This window comes from Mytilus edulis, chromosome 3 (genome assembly GCF_963676685.1).
Source record: "Mytilus edulis chromosome 3, xbMytEdul2.2, whole genome shotgun sequence".
NCBI classification, from domain to species: domain Eukaryota; kingdom Metazoa; phylum Mollusca; class Bivalvia; order Mytilida; family Mytilidae; genus Mytilus; species Mytilus edulis.
The window spans coordinates 105,063,639-105,085,548 of record NC_092346.1 but is presented as its reverse complement, the minus strand read 5'-3'; the positions used below and the strand labels follow the sequence as shown (position 1 = coordinate 105,085,548).

At 31.4% G+C, this 21,910-nt stretch overlaps 1 protein-coding gene across 2 annotated transcripts; it reads right to left on the bottom strand.

The window, feature by feature from the left end:
• Positions 1-2,804: 2,804 nt before the first annotated feature.
• LOC139518092 (uncharacterized) lies at positions 2,805-21,526 on the bottom strand. Of its 2 annotated transcripts, XM_071309757.1 has the most exons (7): positions 21,391-21,526; positions 19,731-19,875; positions 18,797-18,870; positions 10,545-14,088; positions 5,909-6,074; positions 5,372-5,454; positions 2,805-4,073 (listed from the first exon to the last, which is right to left on the bottom strand). In XM_071309757.1, the coding sequence occupies exons 4-7, from the start codon at positions 10,597-10,599 to the stop codon at positions 3,904-3,906; spliced, it is 474 nt and encodes a 157-aa protein (XP_071165858.1). In that variant the 5' UTR covers positions 10,600-14,088; positions 18,797-18,870; positions 19,731-19,875; positions 21,391-21,526; the 3' UTR covers positions 2,805-3,903. The 2 variants fall into 2 exon arrangements, with proteins under 2 accessions (XP_071165858.1, XP_071165859.1); XM_071309758.1 differs by lacking the exons at positions 2,805-4,073; positions 5,372-5,454; positions 5,909-6,074 and having other exon boundaries at positions 11,067-14,088.
• Positions 21,527-21,910: the final 384 nt, after the last annotated feature.

Sequence of the window (21,910 nt, the reverse complement as noted above, 5' to 3'; positions counted from 1 at the left end):
GCAGTATTACGCTGTTCGAAAATCATAAATCAATCGAGAGAAAACAAATCAGGGTAATAAACTAAAACCACGGGAAACACGTCACCTATGAAAGGATAAAAAAGGAATAACAAGACCACTGAAATGCATCTAAAACAAACATCGACGTTTATATTCTTGACTTGGTACAGGACAAATTAAGAAATAAATGGTGAGATGAACCTGGTTTTATGGCAAGCCAACCCCCCCGCTTTAAATGATAATGTTACAAAAATACCACTAAAATGACAACACTACATTACCGAAATACAGAACAACACACACAAGAACACTCATCACAGAGAAACACACTAACAAATAGACGACACAGCATACAAACCGCAGAAGAACAACGATTGTCTTTCATCAACGACAGATACCACAAAAAGTCAAGCATGGTAACATTTCTTCTTCCATTAGTCTATACAAACAGCACAAGCACCTGGTTAGCTTTAAATGTGATTTATGAAATTTATTTCAATCGTTGAGCATGAACTTACTTAAGAACCTTTTAAGATTTCCCCTAAACACCGTGTCATTTTTACGGAGGAACGTAATACACTACCTTCCGAAGATAGATATATTTTATTGAAAGTAAAACACTGTTTTCTGAAGGTTCATCCAATTTTCACAAGATGCAAAATGATTAATATTCATTAAAAATGATGCACACTTTTTCTCGACTTCTTTCTTTTGCTGACACATCACTACATACCCTACATTAGTTTTGCAGAGTTTGAATAAAAACTACAATTTGAAATTTGTTTGAATATACATAAACAATTGATAAAAACATCAAAAGTGTCTGCTCTATAGATTTGCATAAATGAATTCTAAAACATATGCATACTAAATGTACCGTATCAAATGCATATATAAGAACATTTACTTATAAACTGTAACGCAACGCATGATATTGAATGAAGAGACAAGTTAAATATATATGTATATATTCTAAAAGCTTTTTTTGACAAAATTTTATACCAATTTCATTACAATCATATCAAATTTTACTTTCCATAAAAGAAGTAAGAGCTTAGATATGAGAATAAAACTGGAAAATGTTTCAAAGAGACAACAACCACGGAGCAGAAAGGTTTAAGGGGACGAGCATTTAATGTTCGGGGGGGGGGGGGGGGGGAAGGATTTTGAAAATGAATAAATAAAGGCAACAGTAGTATACCGCTGTTCAAACTCATAAATCCATGGACAAAAAACAAAATCGGGGTAACAAACTAAAACTGAGGGAAACGCATTAAATATAAGAGGAGAACAACGTCACAACACTACAATGTAACACACACAGAAACGGACCAAGCATCAGACAAAATCCTACGAGAAAAACAAATATAACATCAAAACCAAATACATGAATTTGGGATAGACAAGTACCGTGACACGTCTTATCGCAATATGAATTTACACTCAAAATTAAGAGAAAACATACGACGCAACGTTAAAATGTAACACACACAGAAACGAACTAAAATGTAACACACACAGAAACGAACTATAATATAACAATGGCCATGTTCCTGACTTGGTACAGGACATTTTGGAAGAAAAAAATGGCGGGTTGAACCTGGTTTTGTGGCATGCCAAACCTCCCCTTTCATAGCCATGTGAAATATAACATTAAAATGACAACTCAACACCACAGGACTACAATATAAATAAATTGGAGAATACAATTGACAAAGAAACACACGAACAACAGCCAACAAAAGGCAACAAGTTGAAAATTTTAATACGTCAGAAGTGCATTTTATCCACACAAGATCCACCAGTGACGTCATATTTGAAATTGTAAAAAATGACAAAAAAATGATGACGTCATTTGAATTTGTAAAACAGATCATCAAAAAATGAAAAATGACGTCATTTGAATGAATAAGATAGAATTAAGATCGATTTAAGATTATATTTGAACTAAATACTGATATTGCATTTAATAACAATGCACATTTTAATATTTATTAAACTAAGGTAGCAATTAACTATATTATAAAGCTATGTCCGGTTTGTTTTGAATCTGACTTCAAACGTAAAATATCGTACTGATTACGTTGAACAAAATGAAATCTAAGAAATGAATGCGGTGATTAATATTATTTACCATAACACAAACATATAATAGAAAATACATCAACACATTTGACAAAATCCGATGAGAATTACAAATATAACATTAAACATTTAAACTAAATACATGAATTTGGGATAGACAAGTACCGTAACACGTCTTATAGTAATGCGAATTCACACTCAGCAAAACAGTCACAATCAGGAATAAGTCAAGTTTGGTAATTAAAAGATTAGACGACATAATGAAGCAAGTTCTGTTCTCCTTGGACATGGTCACTGTTTTTTCAGGATCAGTGTTTCTTATTTATTTGTCTTTTGTTCATTCTGTATTCTGTTAGTGTTGCATTCCTTTTGTAATTTAGTAATTTTGTTATTAACTTAATCATGAGTTTAAAAAAGAACAACAGATGTCACATACTTAACTATGAGAATTACATTTTTGCTTTATCCTACATTTTGGTCTTTTAATGTTGTCCCTAAAAACGTAATTCTTACACTGAAAATATTGTCAAAAATGATTAAAGCAGAACTTGCATTTTCAGATGAGGAAAGGTCTGGGATTAAAACCCAGAAAGCATGATTTAGCATCAGTTGTTCCATAGCTTCTTGGGGCCTTCAGCAGCATCAAAACCCCTTCCAAAAAAATATTGTCTCGCTCCGCTCGGCGAAATATGTTTGGCAATAATTAATTAAAAGGCAAGTTCCAGCAAAACTTTAATACTGTGTATGTATGAAATACATGTATACGCAGTTGGCAACATTCATTGCTGCAGATGATAATGGTTAATTCTAATTAAATGGTACTAAATGACAATGATTATACATAATAGTTACATGTAGTATTTATAAAATGTATAATAAAATTCATTTAAAAATTGTATGTTTTTAAATATTATAAATATAGTTGTAAAAATGAATAATTAGTCCCTTGTTTTAATGAAAATGAAAAATCTTGCTTCAACAGTGCAGATAATAAAAAATCTGTCCTCTTAGTTTCCAAAAATAAATAACTGATCAAAATCAAACCTTCTGCTCCCCCCACCCCCAGAATATCAAATGGTCGTCCTCTAACTCATTTTTAAAATTGTATTATAACACATTGTTAGTTATAATTACTAGGCGCCAATGAAATACAATAATTTTGTATTTTATTCATAAGAACATTCGTATTAAAATTATTGGATTAGAAAACTCTGCTGAATCGATTAGATGGTAAAATTGACATATTCAGAAAATGGAAAACTATTCAAATGAAACGAAATAGATAAACAGCAATTACAATAGATTTTTTCTATGAATGAAACTTTTAACGACGAAAACATTTGTTTTTAATTGATTACCTTAGCTGTATATGGAAAATCTTTTAGAAATGTTTGGACCTTAATGCTCTTCAACTTTGTACTTTGTTTTTGCCTTTTTTTTTATTCGAGAGTATTGTGTAGACGAAACACGCGTCTGGTGTATTTACAAAATTTAAAACCCAGTATCTATAATAAGTTTATTAAATCCAGAAACCACTCAAAGTAATATTACAAATAAGGTTATTTGAACCAAATAAGTAATCCGGATGTAAAGTGTCTACAAATGGAAAGTTATAAATTACACATAGAAAGTCGGAAGTAGTGTGAGAAATGTTATTAATCAATGTTTACCTGAGTAACCTGGAATATATCATATATATTATGACAGCGAATGGAAAGTTTACTTTTTGAAATCATATTTTAGAAGAATGTAAATATTTGTTTTATATTTAAGCTTATTAAAAACCCTAGAAACATATAATTTGTAAACTTGCATGGTCTACATATGATTATAAGAATAAGGCGACTTAAGAATATTTCGGGAATCAGGAACAATGTATTGTTGTCTGTTAATTGAATGCATCTGATAAGTTGGTTGTGCAGTGTTCGTTGCTGTTACAATTGTTCTTCGACCAGCTGGATGTGCAATCACCCGTCCAGGCGTAGATGCTTCAAATGAAAACAAAACATTATTGATAAATGTATAGCAATTACAAAAAGGATTGTATCACAAGTTTAATCGTTGTTATATCCTTAACAATTATTTAGAAGTATCGACATTTCGGAAAGCAAATATTAAAGTCTATAACATTATCTCACTGAGAAATGTGTTGGTTGATGAACTAGTAAAAATTGATATGTACTGGCGCTTACAAGTAAGCTTTAAGTTCAAATATGAACTCGTCGACAATTTGACGGACACCATCACGAGTTAATACTTCTGGATTATCTGTCTCACAAATGATGACTGACATGTTTCAATGTTTTTTGCCACAAACCCGTCTATTTTTTTTCGAGTATCACCTTCCGCATCACCGTTTTGTTCTTACACGAGCTATCAACGGGTGCCATATGTGGAGAAGGATATGTCTACCTCTTAAGGGCACATAAGATCAACCTTGGGTTTTTTGTTGGAGTACTTTATGTTCTATCTGTAGTCTTGTGTGTTGTGTTTAATATACCAATGCAAATGTATGCACCTGTCCTAAGTCAGGAATCTGATGTACAGTAGTTGTCGTTTGTTTATGTAATTTATACGTGTTTCTCGTGTATCGATGTTATATAGATTAGACCGTTGGTTTTCCCGTTTGAATGGTTTAACACTAGTAATTGTGGGGCCCTTTATAGCTTTAGAGGTAGGAATTTTGTAATTGTACTCACTCCTGTATTAACACAAGTTGTGGTTAATTACAATTTTGGTAAAACTATTAATAACATCATTACCCTGTTAATTCTTCGCTGTACATAGTCAAAACTGTTCTTAAGAAACGGCGGAAATTTACACAATGGGAATTATTTTGATTTAATCGTGAATTTTTGTTTCCCTATTTTGTTTTAGGACGTAAATGTTCCTTTGGTCGTTCTTTCTGAGTCATTGTGTTAGTTGTTTTTATTGCCGGTCTGTTCAGTTATGGATGTTCGCTCATCTTCTTTTTTTGAATTTTTGCCACATATTCGGAATCTTCTGGTTTTATCTATGTAGTGCCATTCTTTTGCTTCATAAGACATAAAGAAAAGGGGTTCCACTTTTAAATATATGAAAAGCCTTGAAAATATTTCATGCTAGATTTTCAATGGCTTAATTCTCGAAAACAAGCACACGCACCCTTCATTCTTGTCCCGCTTTTTTAGTTCCCTTATTTCTATACTAGCAATTTATAACAGTCTTTTAGAAAGATTGTTATTGTAAAATAGAGTAGAGAACATCCTTAAACCTTTTGCTAAATGACTTAAAAATATCAACTTACATCTGGCTTTACAAGCGTAAACAATTATACAAGTTACTATTACAAGGCAAAATAAACCGCCAATGCAGCCTCCAACAATCATCCTTAAAATAAAATAAATAAAGATTAAGTTAAAGATAATATAATGTTAAGGTTTGTATTGTTGTATTGGTCAAATGAAAGAACGACTTTAGGGAGATCTTTCTATCGATAAAGTCGTTCTTTGTTTGGACAATACTGACACCACGAGGTATTGGTATAACAATTTTAAACGAAATTAAAGAAAACAAGACTTGACCTTTATTTCGCGTATACGTTAAAAATACATCTTGAACTATTCCCATTTCACATTGTACCTGTTCCATTAACTGGATGATCGTCATAAATATTGTTTTTTTTTATAAAGCGGACTGCAGAATAATTTTGTTTTTTACCAACAAATAGCGGCAACTGCATGTTGTTTTGGCTTTTGTTTACTGCATATATATATTAAAATATGTATCAACCCTCCGTAAGTTATGGTTGGACTTTACATGTGTTTTAAAGTAATCCACTTACCCAATGCGCGCTGAACTGATGGAGGAATAATAAGATGACAAATTAGGCGAATAAGGTGAATTAAACGAATTTGCATTACACATAGAGGTACCAGTACAACTGTATCCATTTGGACAACACCAGAGATATCCAGAACAATGGTAGTAACGAGATTGACACTGCGCCCCTGAAAATGTGGCGTTGATAAATAAATATATACATGTTTATAATTAATAATATTTACTTACGACTTATATAACTAATGATAATAATATCACTGCTACTACCAATAACTACTGAAATAAAAAACAATTATAACAAAAATCGTAACAATAATCTATGAAATTCAGAAAAAGGAATTGAATACACTTTATTCTTTAAATTTCAACTTAAGTTACAGAATCAAATAATATCAATCGTTTTTTCTTAATTATTGTATTTTAAGGTTGCACCTTGTAAATACAGCTGTTTCTCAAACCACGCCTCTTTTGGGAGATCTAGAATATTGATAGAAAATTAATTTTGTTTACATACTGGTTCCCAGTTCTGATCTGTATGTTGCATCTCATAGAGACAAAACTTGGAAATGTTACCAGTAAATATACATGTGCATATTGTTTATATTGAAATCTGTGGTAACCCTTCATTCGAGGTAGCGGTAGTTAAGAAAATTAGTGTTAGTTTAAAATCTGAGAAGTTCAGGGCTCAGGCATAAACAAACACGAAATAATAGTCAACGGAACGGATAATAGCGGTCATTTGAAAGCTGGTATTGAGTTGAGGTTGAGGACAAACATCTTGAAGTTTTGTTACAAATGGACACTTCATTTATTCTTTGTTAAATTAAGAATTCTTAACTTTATTTATTCTTTGTCACATTTTGAAATTCTTAAGGACATAAGAAACAGGTGTTCAATTAAGAATTAACTTTTCTCTTTGTCAAAACTAAAGTAACAGATTTTATTACATAAGATCCTCTTACACTCTTTTGTTTAAAAAGATGTAAATTCTTTGCATTGTTAATCATTATGCTCTTGCGTAAAGGTTCTCCGAGCGATATAGGGGATAATCCTAACACGTGGTGACTTCAATTTTTGTGTAAACATGAATTAATGAGTAGAAACGAATTCTGATTGGTTGAACCTGCAAAATTGTTCAAATCTGTGAATGGTTATTGTCTTTATTCACTGGAAAGCGTCACTTTTCAAATTGAACGCAGTGAATAAAGACTATTTCTCAGATTTTGATTTTGATTTGACTATTTTCAGGTAATTGAAAACTAAGTTTGATTTTTATTTTAATATCTATTTCTTTATAGATTCAAAGTACTTATTTCATTTTTACAATGTGTCGTTTCTAAAGTTCTAAAAGCTCAGGTAAATGAGTTAAGCCAATTTATTATTTTAAGAGAAATTATCATTTTAAATAGTTAGAGAAAGACGCCAAACCAGTTGGTTAATTGTAAATATGTATATATCTTTTCAAGTTAATATTTTGGAAGTATTTATCAATTTAAAACATATTAAGTATTTTTGTAAATGGACACTAGTTGCTAAAACTAGACTAAAATAAATACGCTTCATCAGAAGTATTTTTTATGTGGGTGACAACTCCAGTTTCACCGCGACAAGTTCATGAGCAAGTAATATGTATCAATTTACAGTTTACCCATTATTTGTGAACAATGGTTTGTGTAAGAACATTATTAGTCCTGGTATCTATGATGAGTTTGTTTACAACCACTGGGTCGATGTCACTGCTGGTGGAGATTTATTTCCCCGAGGATATCACCAGCCCAGTAGACAGCACTTTTGTGCTGACATGAATTATCATTGATATGGTTATAATTATAAATTAACTGTTTACAAAATTTAAATTTTTTAAAATTCTAAGGCTTTTCTACCTCAGGCATAGATTACCTTAGCCAAAACTTTTAGGAATTTTGGTCCGTACTGCTCTTCAACGTCGTACTTTATTTTGGCCCTTTAAAATTTTTGGATTCGAGCGTCACTGATGGGTCTTTTGTAGACGAAACGCGCGTCTGGCGTATATACAAAATTTATGATGAGTTTATTCAAAGCTTTTTGCATTAGTTGCCATGGTCGTTAGGTAACAGAAAGCTCTTAGAAGCTAGTAAACTGATGTCCTCTATTTATCCCGTTTGCAAAGCCCAGTGTTTCTTGTTTTCTTATTTCATAAGATTCCCAGTTTGTTTATATAGTTTTCTTGTTCAAAGTAAATGCGCTTATTGAACTTCGTTTATTGTGTTATATACTAGATGTATAAAGTTCCCCATGTTCTTATTTTTAGTATGTGAGCTAGTCCCAGTCCCAAGATTTAACTTTCACAGTTATCTCCCCCTTTAGATGCAAATTTGTTTACAACTGTTTGCTTTTCTGTAAATAATAACTTACAGCTATGTTACACTGTAAATACATGATTTTGATAGTAAAAGTTTCCGAGAATAAGTCGAAATTATTCAATTAGAGAGACATTAAAATAGTACAAATGAATAGTTTATAATTTGTTTAATTGTTTACTGCAAATCCCATGCATGTCAGGCTGCACAATTCAGAAACCAGTCAAACACTTTTAGAGTTCACACTGTTCAAGGTGAAATAGCAAGACACTTCACAGTTCTTATCTCAGAAATCAGATTCGACTATTTTCAGGCCTGTCAGAAGACTCACGTCAACAAGATAATTATTTTGTCACAGCAACTGAAATCATACAGTCAAAATCACCCTGCATCTGCGTGTCATGCTTGCTTCTAAAGCTCTACCACAAATCAAGAACAACACCCCAAACCTCAGTTAGACATATTAATTGATATGTCTTCCCACTGTTAGCAATATTTTCCAGCACTGGTAATCATCAACATAAACATAGATACAATACGATGTGGTTTTTAAAAGTGACTGTTAGACAGCATTCCATATTTAGTTTGAATATTAATACGGAAATCTCCTATATAGCAAAGTATGGTGAATGTCATTAGTATCTCTTTTTTTAAGATTACTTTTATTTTGGTGTAGAAGTTTGAAGTTAAAGATAAGATTAGCTCAATGGAATTTCAAAACGAGTTTATACTCTAATATATAATTTGCTGTTTTTATTAAAATGCAACAAAATTAAGGCATTTAAGAAACAGAATATAAATGTTAGTATAAGTAAAAAGAAACTACAAAAGTAATTCACCTCAAGGAAATTCTAATCAGAAAGTCCCTTATCTAATGGCAAATTTAAAAGCGCCATAACATCAAACGAACTTTCATATTTCGGATTTAATACAAGCATTTTATGATAGAAAATGGTTGATTACACCTAGTTTTATAGCTACATAAACCTCTCATTACAAAAATAACACATCTAGATAAGAAAATAAAAATAAAGAACATCTTGTAATGAAATGTTTTCTGATCAGTTCGTAGCGGTTATATTGATATTAACATTGATAGTAATATAATGAACAAACAGCGAGTTCATATTATACAATTCAGAATGGACGTACAAAGAGCGCACTGTACACTATTAATAAACTGTTAACACAGAGATATGTCTCGAATTTTATAAACATGATAATACAAATGTTGATATAAAAATAGCAATACATTACGTGTAAGTTATGCAAATATTTAAAGCTAATGAGTCATGACTGAAAGTATATGGCTAAACAATATCCATGGAAATAAGATATGTAAATGTGAATATAGCTGAATACTAAATATTATTGACTTATCGTTTCCTTCAAACAAACCTGGACAGAAACATTAACATGCAAATGATGTAAAAGTTTTAAAGTGGAGGAACCATGATGGTTGTTGGGGTTTTTACGGATATGAGAGTTACAAATGCAAATACATTAGCATACCAAATACCATTTACTTCACATTAGTGGTTCATCTTAAACTATTCTTCACAAACCAATACATGTAAACTACTTAAAAATTTCAAAGTCAATAGACCATGACTTAGGAAGCGGGGTCAAATATCCTAAATGTACTAGTAACTGATATGTTTAATGTAATAAAACTGCATACCAAGTAACTCTCCATTAGAGACCAAAATGACACAGAAATAAACAACTATAGGTCACCGTACGGCCTTTAACAATGAGAAAATCACAAACCACATAGTCAGCTATAAACGGCGCCGAAAGGACAATGTAAAACAATTCAAAACGAGAATATTAACAACATTATTTATTTAAAAAAATATGAATGATAAACAAATATGTAGCACATAAACCAACGACAACCACCGAATTACAGGCCCTGACTTGGGACAGGCACATACATACATAATGTGGCGGTGTTAAACATGACAGCGGGATCCCAACACTCCCCTAACCTGGAACAGTGGTTTATTTGGAATTTTTGGTCCTCAATGCTCTTCAACTTTGTATTTGTTTGGCTTTTTTAACTATTTTGATCTGAGCGTCACTGATGAGTCTTATGTAGACGAAACGCGCGTCTGGCGTATAAAATTATAATCCTGGTATTTTTGATAACTATTAACAGTGCAACATTAAAACGAAGTATAAAAATCAATGTCAGTTTAAAAAAAAAATACCACTTTTTGAGTCCGTGTTTTTTTTTATACAAAATTCGTGAATTAAAAACATTAGTAAAATGTTTGTTGATTACAGTTAACCTACCTTTCACAATATTAATAAACTCCAAAATAGTTATTGTAAATAACACGAAATCCATATTAGTTATATTACTTTTACAACTATTCGATCTCTGTGGTGTATGAAGACGTCACAGAAAGTCCTAAACTTTATTATATATGCATATGTTCTTTACTACCAAAAACCTTTTTAAAAAAAAACCAAACCCATAGGTATTGCAAATATTCAAATTGTATATCCGGGTTTGATAATGAGTTTCAACTAAAATGCTTTAATCGTAGTATATCAATAACAGGTCTTGTATAACTTGTAGAAGATTACTTTACCAAGTTAATGTAGCGCATCTATATATGTTCCCTAGGCAACAATAAAACACAAATCAGAGTTAAGTATGAGATAGTGGTTTATCAAAGACATACATTAAAAAATAGGAAGACTTGTTGTTGGTATAACATAAGCAACACGTCATATGTAATATTTCAGACTTTTACTGGTTTGTAGTGAGATCATTATATCGAACGCCTGATATGATTAAACAAAACTAAAATATCCTTGAGATTTATTTTCTAGTGTTGGTCAAACAAATTATGATACTAAACGTAAAATGACAAACATCCTGGACTCCGAGGAAAATTTAAATTGGAAAGTCCCTTATCAAATGACAAAAATCAAAAGAACAAGCACAATAAACGACTTGAAAACAACTGTCATATTCCTGACATGTTACATGCACATGTTAAAATAGTTGATTGATTGTGTTTTATAGCTAGCTAAACTTCTCAATTGTTTGACAGTCGCATAAACCTTTGTGATGTCAAATCGAACAGTTTTTCCTACCTGGTTACTCGCACAATCTTCTGGCCAATTTACCGGTTAACCAATAGTAAAGTTGATTTTTACATGTCTTATATATCTACAGTATTCGACTAATGCACGGTTGTTAGTACAACGAATTGATATTTATACTTGTTCATTATAATGCTCAGCTTTGATCACTACTAGTTTTTTTACCCGTAATAATCCAATACTACCATAAGTTCTCGACATATCTTCATTCGGATTTAGAAGATGACATTCGATTCGTCTTGATCTCGACGAATTTACAAAGTGTTAAATGGTGATCGTTTCATTTTATTTCTTGCGTATCCAACAATTTTCGGTAATATTCCAATTTAAAATTATTTTTTTTTCAACTATAAATATTTTATTTCACTACTGGTTGTGAACAATGTCCCTTAGCACTGACGCTAAGGTGTTATTATTTCATTTTAAGTAATGAATAATTCCACTGAAGTTGCATTTGACTTTTTTTTTCGTTTATCGAATGACTCTGCCTAGGACGACTTAGATGCATAATTTAATGCAGGTCTACCAAATGTTAAAACAAAGTGAAGAACATTAAAAGTTAAAGGTAAAATTTAATTTGCTGATCACTGTTCTAAAAACATATATGCTAATTCTGGTCACTTAAGAGGCTGCCCCAAGCTGAGAAATAAGTCGTATAAGTGTTAATAAATTTTATAAAACTTTAATGTTTTTAAAGTTAAATTAGTATTCAATTAACTGGACAATTGTTCTTTTAAATTAGCACGTGAAAGTTAACAAAATACATTATAGATTTCAAAAGAGGGGCGAAAGATAACAGAGGAACAGTCATAAATAATAAACTCATAAATCGAAAATAAACTGTCAACGCAATGACTAAAAATAAAACGACAACAGGAAAATAATAGTACTTACGAAACAACATAGAAAAAGAAATTATGAGCAACACGAACACCACCAAAAACTGTAGGTGATTTCAGGAGCTTCGAAAAGTAATCAGATCCTGCTCCACATGTGGCACCGTTGTGTTCCTCATGTTATTACAAATACGGTAAATAGTCTAATTCGGTAGGTAGTCGATTATATCAATATCAGATCTAAACAAATTGAAAAGAAACGGTTAACCGGTGAGCGTTTCGTTTCGGTATTCACTATTCGGTCCTTTCGACGGTTAATCGTTGCCAACACTGATAAAATTAAATTATATTGACAGTAAACAAAATAAAAATCACAAAAATAGAGATACAGCATTCAACATTGTGTTAAAATATTAATCAATACAAAAACCAACAAATTTAAAAGACAAAAATACAAAAAATTAACACAGCATAACAAGACAATGTGGTTCCTCATGAATGGAAAGTTGAAATTTGAAAAGCTGAAATCATATATATGACAGACTCTAAAGTGCGATGGTCTACGCTAAAGTACGATGATGTCTCATGCTACAGTGTGATGGTTTTGTGTTTCTTAAGTACGATGGTATATAACACTAAAGTACAATGCACCAATAGGTAATGCACCAATAGGGTAAGGTTTGGGGGATTTAAACGTTAAATTACATGCATTTTGAAAAATAGTCTTTTTGCAAAAGTAAGTATGCTGAGGTATATCATATGTGATTCATGTAGGCTTTATGATATACTGGACTGTAGGATTAAGTGGTTGTATGTAGAAGACCAAAAACGTTATAATTGCTTAAAAAAAATAATTTAGGCGTGACAAAATACTGTATTTCCTGTTAAATCATTTTTTTAACAATTCAGTCTTGTTTTTTTTAAATATTGGGATGATTGGCGCGGCTTGCCGTTCACACAGTTTATCAATATTCTAAACGCCTCCCCCTTTTATTTACAGTCGTCATTGTAATTTACAAATACAAAATGTTTAAATAAGAAATATTCATTGATATAAGCTTATATCTAAATGCGAGAAAAATGCAATATTCGCAAAGCTTTCTTCCTCTTTGTAACGAGTACCAATACATGTTATACTTTCCTACAATGTACAAACTATGCCGTTGTAGCCGACAATTTAGTATTTATGCTTAAAAAACGGAACTTTTATTTTACTGATATCACTTTTCAATAAAATCGACAATATTTAAACGGGGACCGCAAAAAAAACTGCAACGTAAATAATGATATAATTTGATCTGTTTCGCTTCCAAAGGAACAGGACACAGGAAACCTATGTGCATACTATTTTGTATCTATATAGTAAAATGCCAGATCGGCTGCAGGACACAGGTTCATCTTTTAGTACTAAAAACCACATTTGCTTCAGTCGACATTGCACAGTTAAGTTTGAAATAATGTCAAAGACATTTGGTTGAAAAAGATGTTGATCAAGTGGTAGTCTTAGTTTATCTTACGGTATGTACACTTTTTGTTTGTATAAACAACTGTTAACGTCATAATCCAACTGCGTTTTTATAGTCTATACTTCCGCGAGCCAACTGACTTTAGCGTATGGAGGCATCGCACTTTAGCACAGACCATCGCACTTTAGCGTGACCATCGTACTTTAGCGTCCCAATCGCACTTGACAGTATTACATATATATATAATAATACACAATTTCAATTGTTCCATGTCATACAAGCTTATCAATCAAATGTGTATTGTCTACATATGGTTATAAGAAGGAGGCTGGTTGGCAATATTTGTTGGCTGTGCAGTGTTCGCTGCCACTACAATTGTTCTTCGAACAGCTGGAGGTGCAATCACTCTTCTAGATTTAGCTGTTAAAATGAAAAAGCTAAATATGAAGTAAAAGAATGAAATTTATAAAATAGGATTGTGTTGTATTTTACCAAGTCATACCTTAATTGATGTAAATGTTGGTCTATGAATTGAGTTGCTCACGTTTTTACTCGAAATGAAATAAAAAGCGAGTTCTGTTATCATGTTTGTATTTTATTGATTTATACTTCAAATGATTAGAATCAAAACTGTAATATGATATGACGATAAACGCTGTAAACTTTCTCCTTGATCACATCTATTTAGTGTCGGCGAAATTGTCTATCGACAATAATTTTTATTTTCATCTGATTTAACATGTCGAATGTTAAAATACATTGTCAATAAAGGCTTTGATTTTGTAAATATTGCCGGTATATTTAACGACCATTCTGTTAAAGAAGTAATTCCTGGATATTTTGACAATACTGAGCTACCTCTCATTTGTTATATTTACAAGAAATCTACCCGGAAATTTGTGTTTAATTATAGTCAATTGTGTAAAGATGTTAATATCAGTGAAAATACACCTACTTCATGTAATTGCAGTAATTCCGAATATATTTATGCACCCATTTCCCATGTTATAACAGGAGATCTTAACATCGTTCAAGACCGAGAGTTAAAATCATTCCTCAGTAAAGGACCTAAATATCGTCCCCCGTCAATTATTAATTGGAATGAGTGTCGTAATATCATCCACGACTCACTCCATACTTACTGTATGAAATGGATAAAACGGGAAAAAGCTGACAAAAAATCTTTGGATTCTTTTTTTAATTCAGTAATGAAGATAGTTGATATACGTATTCAACATTTTAAAGAACATTTTACTATAAACAATAACCACAATAAACCTATTTCTCGTATCAAACATAAACTAAAAGAACTAGCCAAGGAATTTGTTTTTGTCCCGGCAGATAAAGCTGCTAATAATATTATTATTGTTTGACGTAAATTTTACATTGAGGTTCTGAAAAAGGAAATCACCAATTCACCAACATTCCAACTGACTCCATTTTCAGAAAACGAAATCTGTTACAAACATAAACTTTTAGCCACCGCTTTACAAGCAGAGCCAAATACAATGAAAGTCCCAACTATGTATTGGCTTCCGAAGCTACACAAAACCCCTTACAAATATAGATTTTTTTCGTCTTCAAGCCATTGTTCAACTACTAAATTGTCTATTCTTCTTACCAGCACACTTGGTACAATTAAAAACCTGATAATAAATTGTTCAAATAAGGCCTTCGAAAATAGTGGAATAAATTACTTTTGGAGTGTCAAGAACTCGTTGGAAGTACTTGATAAATTGCATGCTTATATTGGTGATTTTGAATCTGTTCAAAGTTTTGATTTTTCTACCCTGTATACCACATTGCCTCACATTCTCATTAAGAAAAAATTCACACACCTAATTAAATGGGCATTCAAAAAATCAGAATGTGAATATATATGTTCAAACTCTTTTAGGTCATTTTTTAGTAGCAATAAACACAAATACTATGTTAATTGGACATGCTTTGATACTATACATGCCCTTGAATTTTTACTAGATAACATTTTTTTCGCTTTGGAAATTCCGTATATCGTCAGATTATCGGAATTCCAATGGGGACTAACTGTGCACCACTTATTGCGGACCTGTTTTTGTATTGTTATGAGTTACAATTTATGACAAAAATAAGCAAAGACCCATCGAAACAACATCTGATAAACAAATTTAATAATACTTTTAGATATTTGGATGACATTTTGGCTCTCAATAATGACGACTTCAGTATGTATATTAATGAAATTTATCCTGTTGAACTTACTTTAAATAAAGCTTGTTGAACTTACTTTAAATAAAGCTTGTTGAACTTACTTTAAATAAAGCTAATACTAACAATGACCACTGCCCTTTTCTCGATCTTGATATCTATATCACTAATGGAAAGCTGAATACTAAAATTTATGATAAAAGGGATGATTTTTCATTTCCTATCGTTAATTATCCGTTTTTAGATGGTGACGTTCCCTTGTCACCATCTTATGGTGTTTATATATCTCAACTTGTACGATTCGCTCGTGTATGTAACAATGTTTTAGATTTTAACGAGAGAAATTTATGTATTACTGAAAAATTATTACACCAGGGTTTTCGATATCACAAACTAGTCAAAACATTTACTAAATTTTATCATCGGTATAAAGACATCATTCGTAAATATAGCTCAACATGCAGACTTCTAATACGTTCAGGTATTTCACATCCAATTTTTTATGGTAATATTCTTTATAAAGCACAAAGGTGTCAGTATTCACCTCAGAAACTTACAAAACCTTTGAATAGACTTATTAACACTACAAAAGTAAAAAAAGTCTAAAAGGACCAGTTTTTGTCTGAATAAGCATGAATTTTTACTCGACATTCTTAATTTGCCTGAATAATTTTTAAAAATTCTTGACATAGTATGAATTTGTCTAATGAGGTTCTTGATTTTTCTTGACATGTGTCTTGACAGTATGAACATTGTCTTAAAATTTCTCGACACTTCCTGTATCATCTGATAAGAGTCTGGATTAGTCTCGACCAATTCTTGACTGTCTTAAATTTGTCTCGATATGTCTTGACATATTCTTGACATTCTTAATAATGTCTGAATATGTCTTGACATATTCCTGACATTCTAAATAATGTCTGAATATGTATCGACACATTCTTGACAGTCTTAAATATGTCTTGACACTATCTCAACAGTATAAATTTCGCCTAAAATGTGAACAGACTTATTATTCCCGGAGTAGATAATAATTTATTTTTAATCTTTGGGAATTATTCAATTTGTTTTTATGTTAAAATAATTAACTTCATAATTTTGATGAAGAACATTCATTTTAATTCAATTTTTCATCATCAAAATGATGATTTTCATTTTCATCTATCAACAAACTTTTAAATTGTACTGGCATGGTCAGTAGACTGATAAGTTGTATGGCTGATAACAGGTAAATCAGTAATTTCTATGTAACAGTTGCATGTACTCTTGGGTGTGGAATACCTTAATTTTATGGGGAACATCCTGTTCATGTGTATTCCAACAGGTGACATTACACAAATTGTTCTTTTATTAAATGAATGATTTGTATATCATCATGATTTGCTATTTATATAAACCACATTTTGGTACAATAATTATTTATCATATAAAAATTGAGTATTATGAATGTGTAATGAAATATGTCTACAGTATGATTGGTTTAATCATTCAATTTATAAGATTTAGGATTCAAAATTTGTAATTATTTAAAAACCCACATTTAAATTATTTCATACTTAAGATTTCATAACCATATTTGCATTTGTAAAAATATTTATATATCCAAATTTTCAATTATTTTACATGCTCAACTTTTATATTTGTTGTAAGAAGTGTAACTTGAAACAACAGTATATCATAAAAAGAGAAATAAAGATAAAGTTATATCATGTATATTGGTCATGATTTGTAGAGCTGAGAACTGTCAAGTAAATTTTAGACACAATTCAAAATGTCCAGAATATGTCAAGCCATACTGATAAAAAATAAGAATGTCAAGAATATGTCTAGAAATTTCAAGACAGTATTCAAATGTCAAAAATTTGTCAAGAAATTTTAAGACAATATTCAGAATGTCGAGAATATGTCGAGTAAATTTAATACAAATTTAATATAAATGAGAATTTGTCAAGAAAAATTAAGACACAAGTCATACTTTTGGAGAATGTCGAGTAAAAGTTCATGCAAATTAAGACAAAAACTGGTCTTTTCATACTTTTAGACTTTTGTAGTGTAAGAAGGGATACAATTACGATACTGTTGTCAAGTCATTAAAGATTGCATATTTTGGCGTTAATATTGAGTCACTGATAAGGTCTTTGCATCGGAACTAAACACATTTATTCTAAAAACAGTTGTTGGCATGACACGGGTTATGTTCTTCTCATATATGTTATGATGGTATGAAACTAAACCCCTAACGGGACGGATTGTGCCTGATGTTCATATGATGAAATCATAATCTTTCAGTCAGTTTAATTGAAGTCTGGAGCTGGCATGTCAGTTAACTGCTAGTAGTCTGTTGTTATTTATGTATTATTGTCATTTTGTTGATTTTCTTTGGTTACATCTTCTGACATCAGACTCGGATTTCTCTTGAACTGAATTTTAATGTGCGTATTGTTATACGTTTACTTTACTACATTGGTTAGAGGTATAGGGGGAGGGTTGAGATCTCACAAACATGTTTAACCCCGCCGCATTTTTGCGCCTGTCCCAAGTCAGGAGCCTCTGGCCTTTGTTAGTCTTGTATTATTTTAATTTTAGTTTCTTGTGTACAATTTTGAAATTAGTATGGCGTTCATTATCACTGGACTAGTATATATTTGTTTAGGGGCCAGCTGAAGGACGCCTCCGGGTGCGGGAATTTCTCGCTACATTGAAGACCTGTTGGTGACCCTCTGCTGTTGTTTTTTATTTGGTCGGGTTGTTGTCTCTTTGACACATTCCCCATTTCCATTCTCATTTTTATTATGCATTAATTTACAAACACATTTATTTCAAAATTTGTGCCGTTGTGCTTTTTAGATGTTACAATAAAAGATATAAAACGCCTTTCGTTTGGAAATATATTCACATTAAACAAAGTTGACACACTTTGTTTGGAAAAATATAAACTTACAACTGGATTTACACACGGCAACTATTATACAAATTAGTATAACAAGGCCTGCTATGCAGCCGCCAACAATATACCTAAAAAAAATAACATGAATTGATTTATACATAACAGAGTTTCAAATCGATTACTTTAAACATTCAAAGTTAATAAAAAGGTATTTTCATTTCCTACTGACAAAGATGTACTTCAACATAATAATGTTTACCCTTTGTGTGTTTATTTAACGGTGAAGATTTGATAACTATATCAACGAGAATTAGTTAATATTTGTATGATCGGGCATTTTTAACTTATCATTTTGATAATCTTATTGATAAACTATTTTTAAACAAAAGTAAAAGAAAGATTCATCTTTCTTTCCCGAATAGGCTTAATACACATCTTTAAAGTTGCTTTGTTCAAATTGGTGTGTATTATAAACAAGAACTGACAATTATGATCTAACAGGGTCATCCACAACACAGACTGAGATCTAACAGGGTCATCCACAACACAGACTGAGATCTAACAGGGTCATCCACAACACAGACTGAGATCTAACAGGGTCATCCACAACACAGACTGAGATCTAACAGGGTCATCCACAACACAGACTGAGATCTAACAGGGTCATCCACAACACAGACTGAGATCTAACAGGGTCATCCACAACACAGACTGAGATCTAACAGGGTCATCCACAACACAGACTGAGATCTAACAGGGTCATCCACAACACAGACTGAGATCTAACAGGGTCATCCACAACACAGACTGAGATCTAACAGGGTCATCCACAACACAGACTGAGAATCAAGGACTTTTCCCAACGATATAATATTGCGACAATTGCATGTTATTGTATTGGTATTGTCATGTATATCATTAAATGTATGAATCAACCGTCGTTACATTTTGGTTGAAAACTACCTGAGTTTAAAAGTAATCTACTCACCCAATTCGCGAGTAACTGATGGAAGAAGAATAAGATGATGAATAAGGATTCACATTACATGTAGATGTTCCTGTACAATAATATCCATTGGGACAACACCAGTTATATCCAGTACAATGGTAGTAACGATATTGACACCCTGTTCCTGAACACGTGTCATCAATGAAGAAATAAAGCAATGTAAATTATTAATATAATGTTGTAGACATTTGCGGAAACTGTCATACACCTACGATTACAATTTACACGTACAGGAAGAAAATAAATAGTGGGTCGTCTCAAAGTGTAAATATAAAACGTCGTTCGTATACGATTGTTACTCATATGAAGTGTTTCTATAGTGAACAACGGATTACGGAGTATGATAGAATAGTAAAACACCATTTAATAAATTGAAAATCACAATTGCCGTTTTCTATCAACTAAGAACACGTTTAAAAAAATAAAATATACAAAAAAAAAACAGAACGGCGTTATCAATGAATAGTATCTTTGTATCGAATATAATTTTAACGTATTCGTCAGACTTTGTTGAAATGTAAAATAGGTATAATCAAAAAGTTAAAATTTTGATACGATATGATCAACTGCCATTTTCCTGACGTGGTACAAGACATTTTCAGAAAAAATGGTGGGTTAAACCTGGTTTTGTGGCTAGCCAAACCTCGCCCTTTTAACACTAAAATGACAACCTTACATGACAGGACTACAGTACAATTAAGGTAAGACCATTCATGACAGAGAAAAACACAAATAAACACTAAAATAGGACTGTGGCGAGCTAATAGTTATCAAAGGTACCAGGCTTATAATTTAATACATCATACATGCGTTTCGTCTACATAAGATTCACCAGTGACGCTCAGATCAAAATAGTGAAGAAAGTCAAACAAGTAAAAAGTTGAAGAGCACAATTCCCAAAAATTATGCCAAATACGTTAAAGGTAATCTCTGTCTGGTCTTAGAAAATCCTTAGATAATGAATTGTTTTATCTAGCCATGTCGGTATTTCTTCTAAACCAAACTGTAAAACATATAATCGTGTACGCATAGTTGCACCAAACTAAAATAGTATAGATGAACTGGGTGATTATTTATCTTTAATTTTACATACGAATAGAAAATTGAAAAATAAGACGTACAACTCTACAAACGATAAGACATTTGATAATATCCGATCAGAATTACAAATACAACATCATTACTAAATACATTCAAATTGAATAACAAGTACCCTGACACGTCTTTTAGTAATGCGAAATTGCACTCATCATGTAAAGCCTATAAAGTTGTATGATAAAATAAATGCCTGTATGATGTCCTGTGATTACAAAATCGAATATAAAGATTGATATGGGACCCTTATGTCCTAGAAATTAAATGAGAAGGCATATAAAGTTGTTTCACGTTTCCTAATTTCTTTGTATACGAAACCTTTACTATAACAATTATTCATTTGTTTATTATACTAGTAATGTAAAACAAAGAATACTCGAATTAACGTTCTATATGACTGAAGTGTTGATATCCTATCATTTTTAAATTGTTTATTATTTATTGATTGATCGTTCAATTCAAAGCCCTTGAAATGAGATAAAAAAAAAAAAATGAAATATCACATAAATAATTTATAAAATATTTTTGTGTGCATTTAACCTACCTTTAATGATATTTATTAACGCAGAAATAGTTAGTATGAATAAAGCGCAATCCATTTCAGTCTTTTTGCGTTAACTAGTTGAGGTCTATGATCGGCCTAGAAGTACTACAAATGACGAATACAATTTTCTTTTTCAATGTTTTGTTTTATTATATGCAAATTTCAAAGACCAAGAAAATAGCCCAAATAACACAAGTATTGCGAAATTTTTACTCTATATTTCTAATATTTTAATTAAAAAAGAAAATCCGGGTTGAAAAAGCAAACAAAATCTTATCGTTACAAGGCATAACGAGTACTGTTATGCGTTGTAATTTCCACAGGTGGAAGTATGAAAAAAGAAAAAAAGTATTATAAAAAGGATATCAAATCGGTCCGTGTGTATCTATGTCCGTTCATTTTTCGTTTTGAAATATCAAAAACAAAAAACAAAGAACGAAAGTGTTTTCATTTTTCGTTTTTGATTTCTTAAAAACCAAAATGAAAAACAAAAGTGTTTTCGTTTTTCGTTTTTGATTTC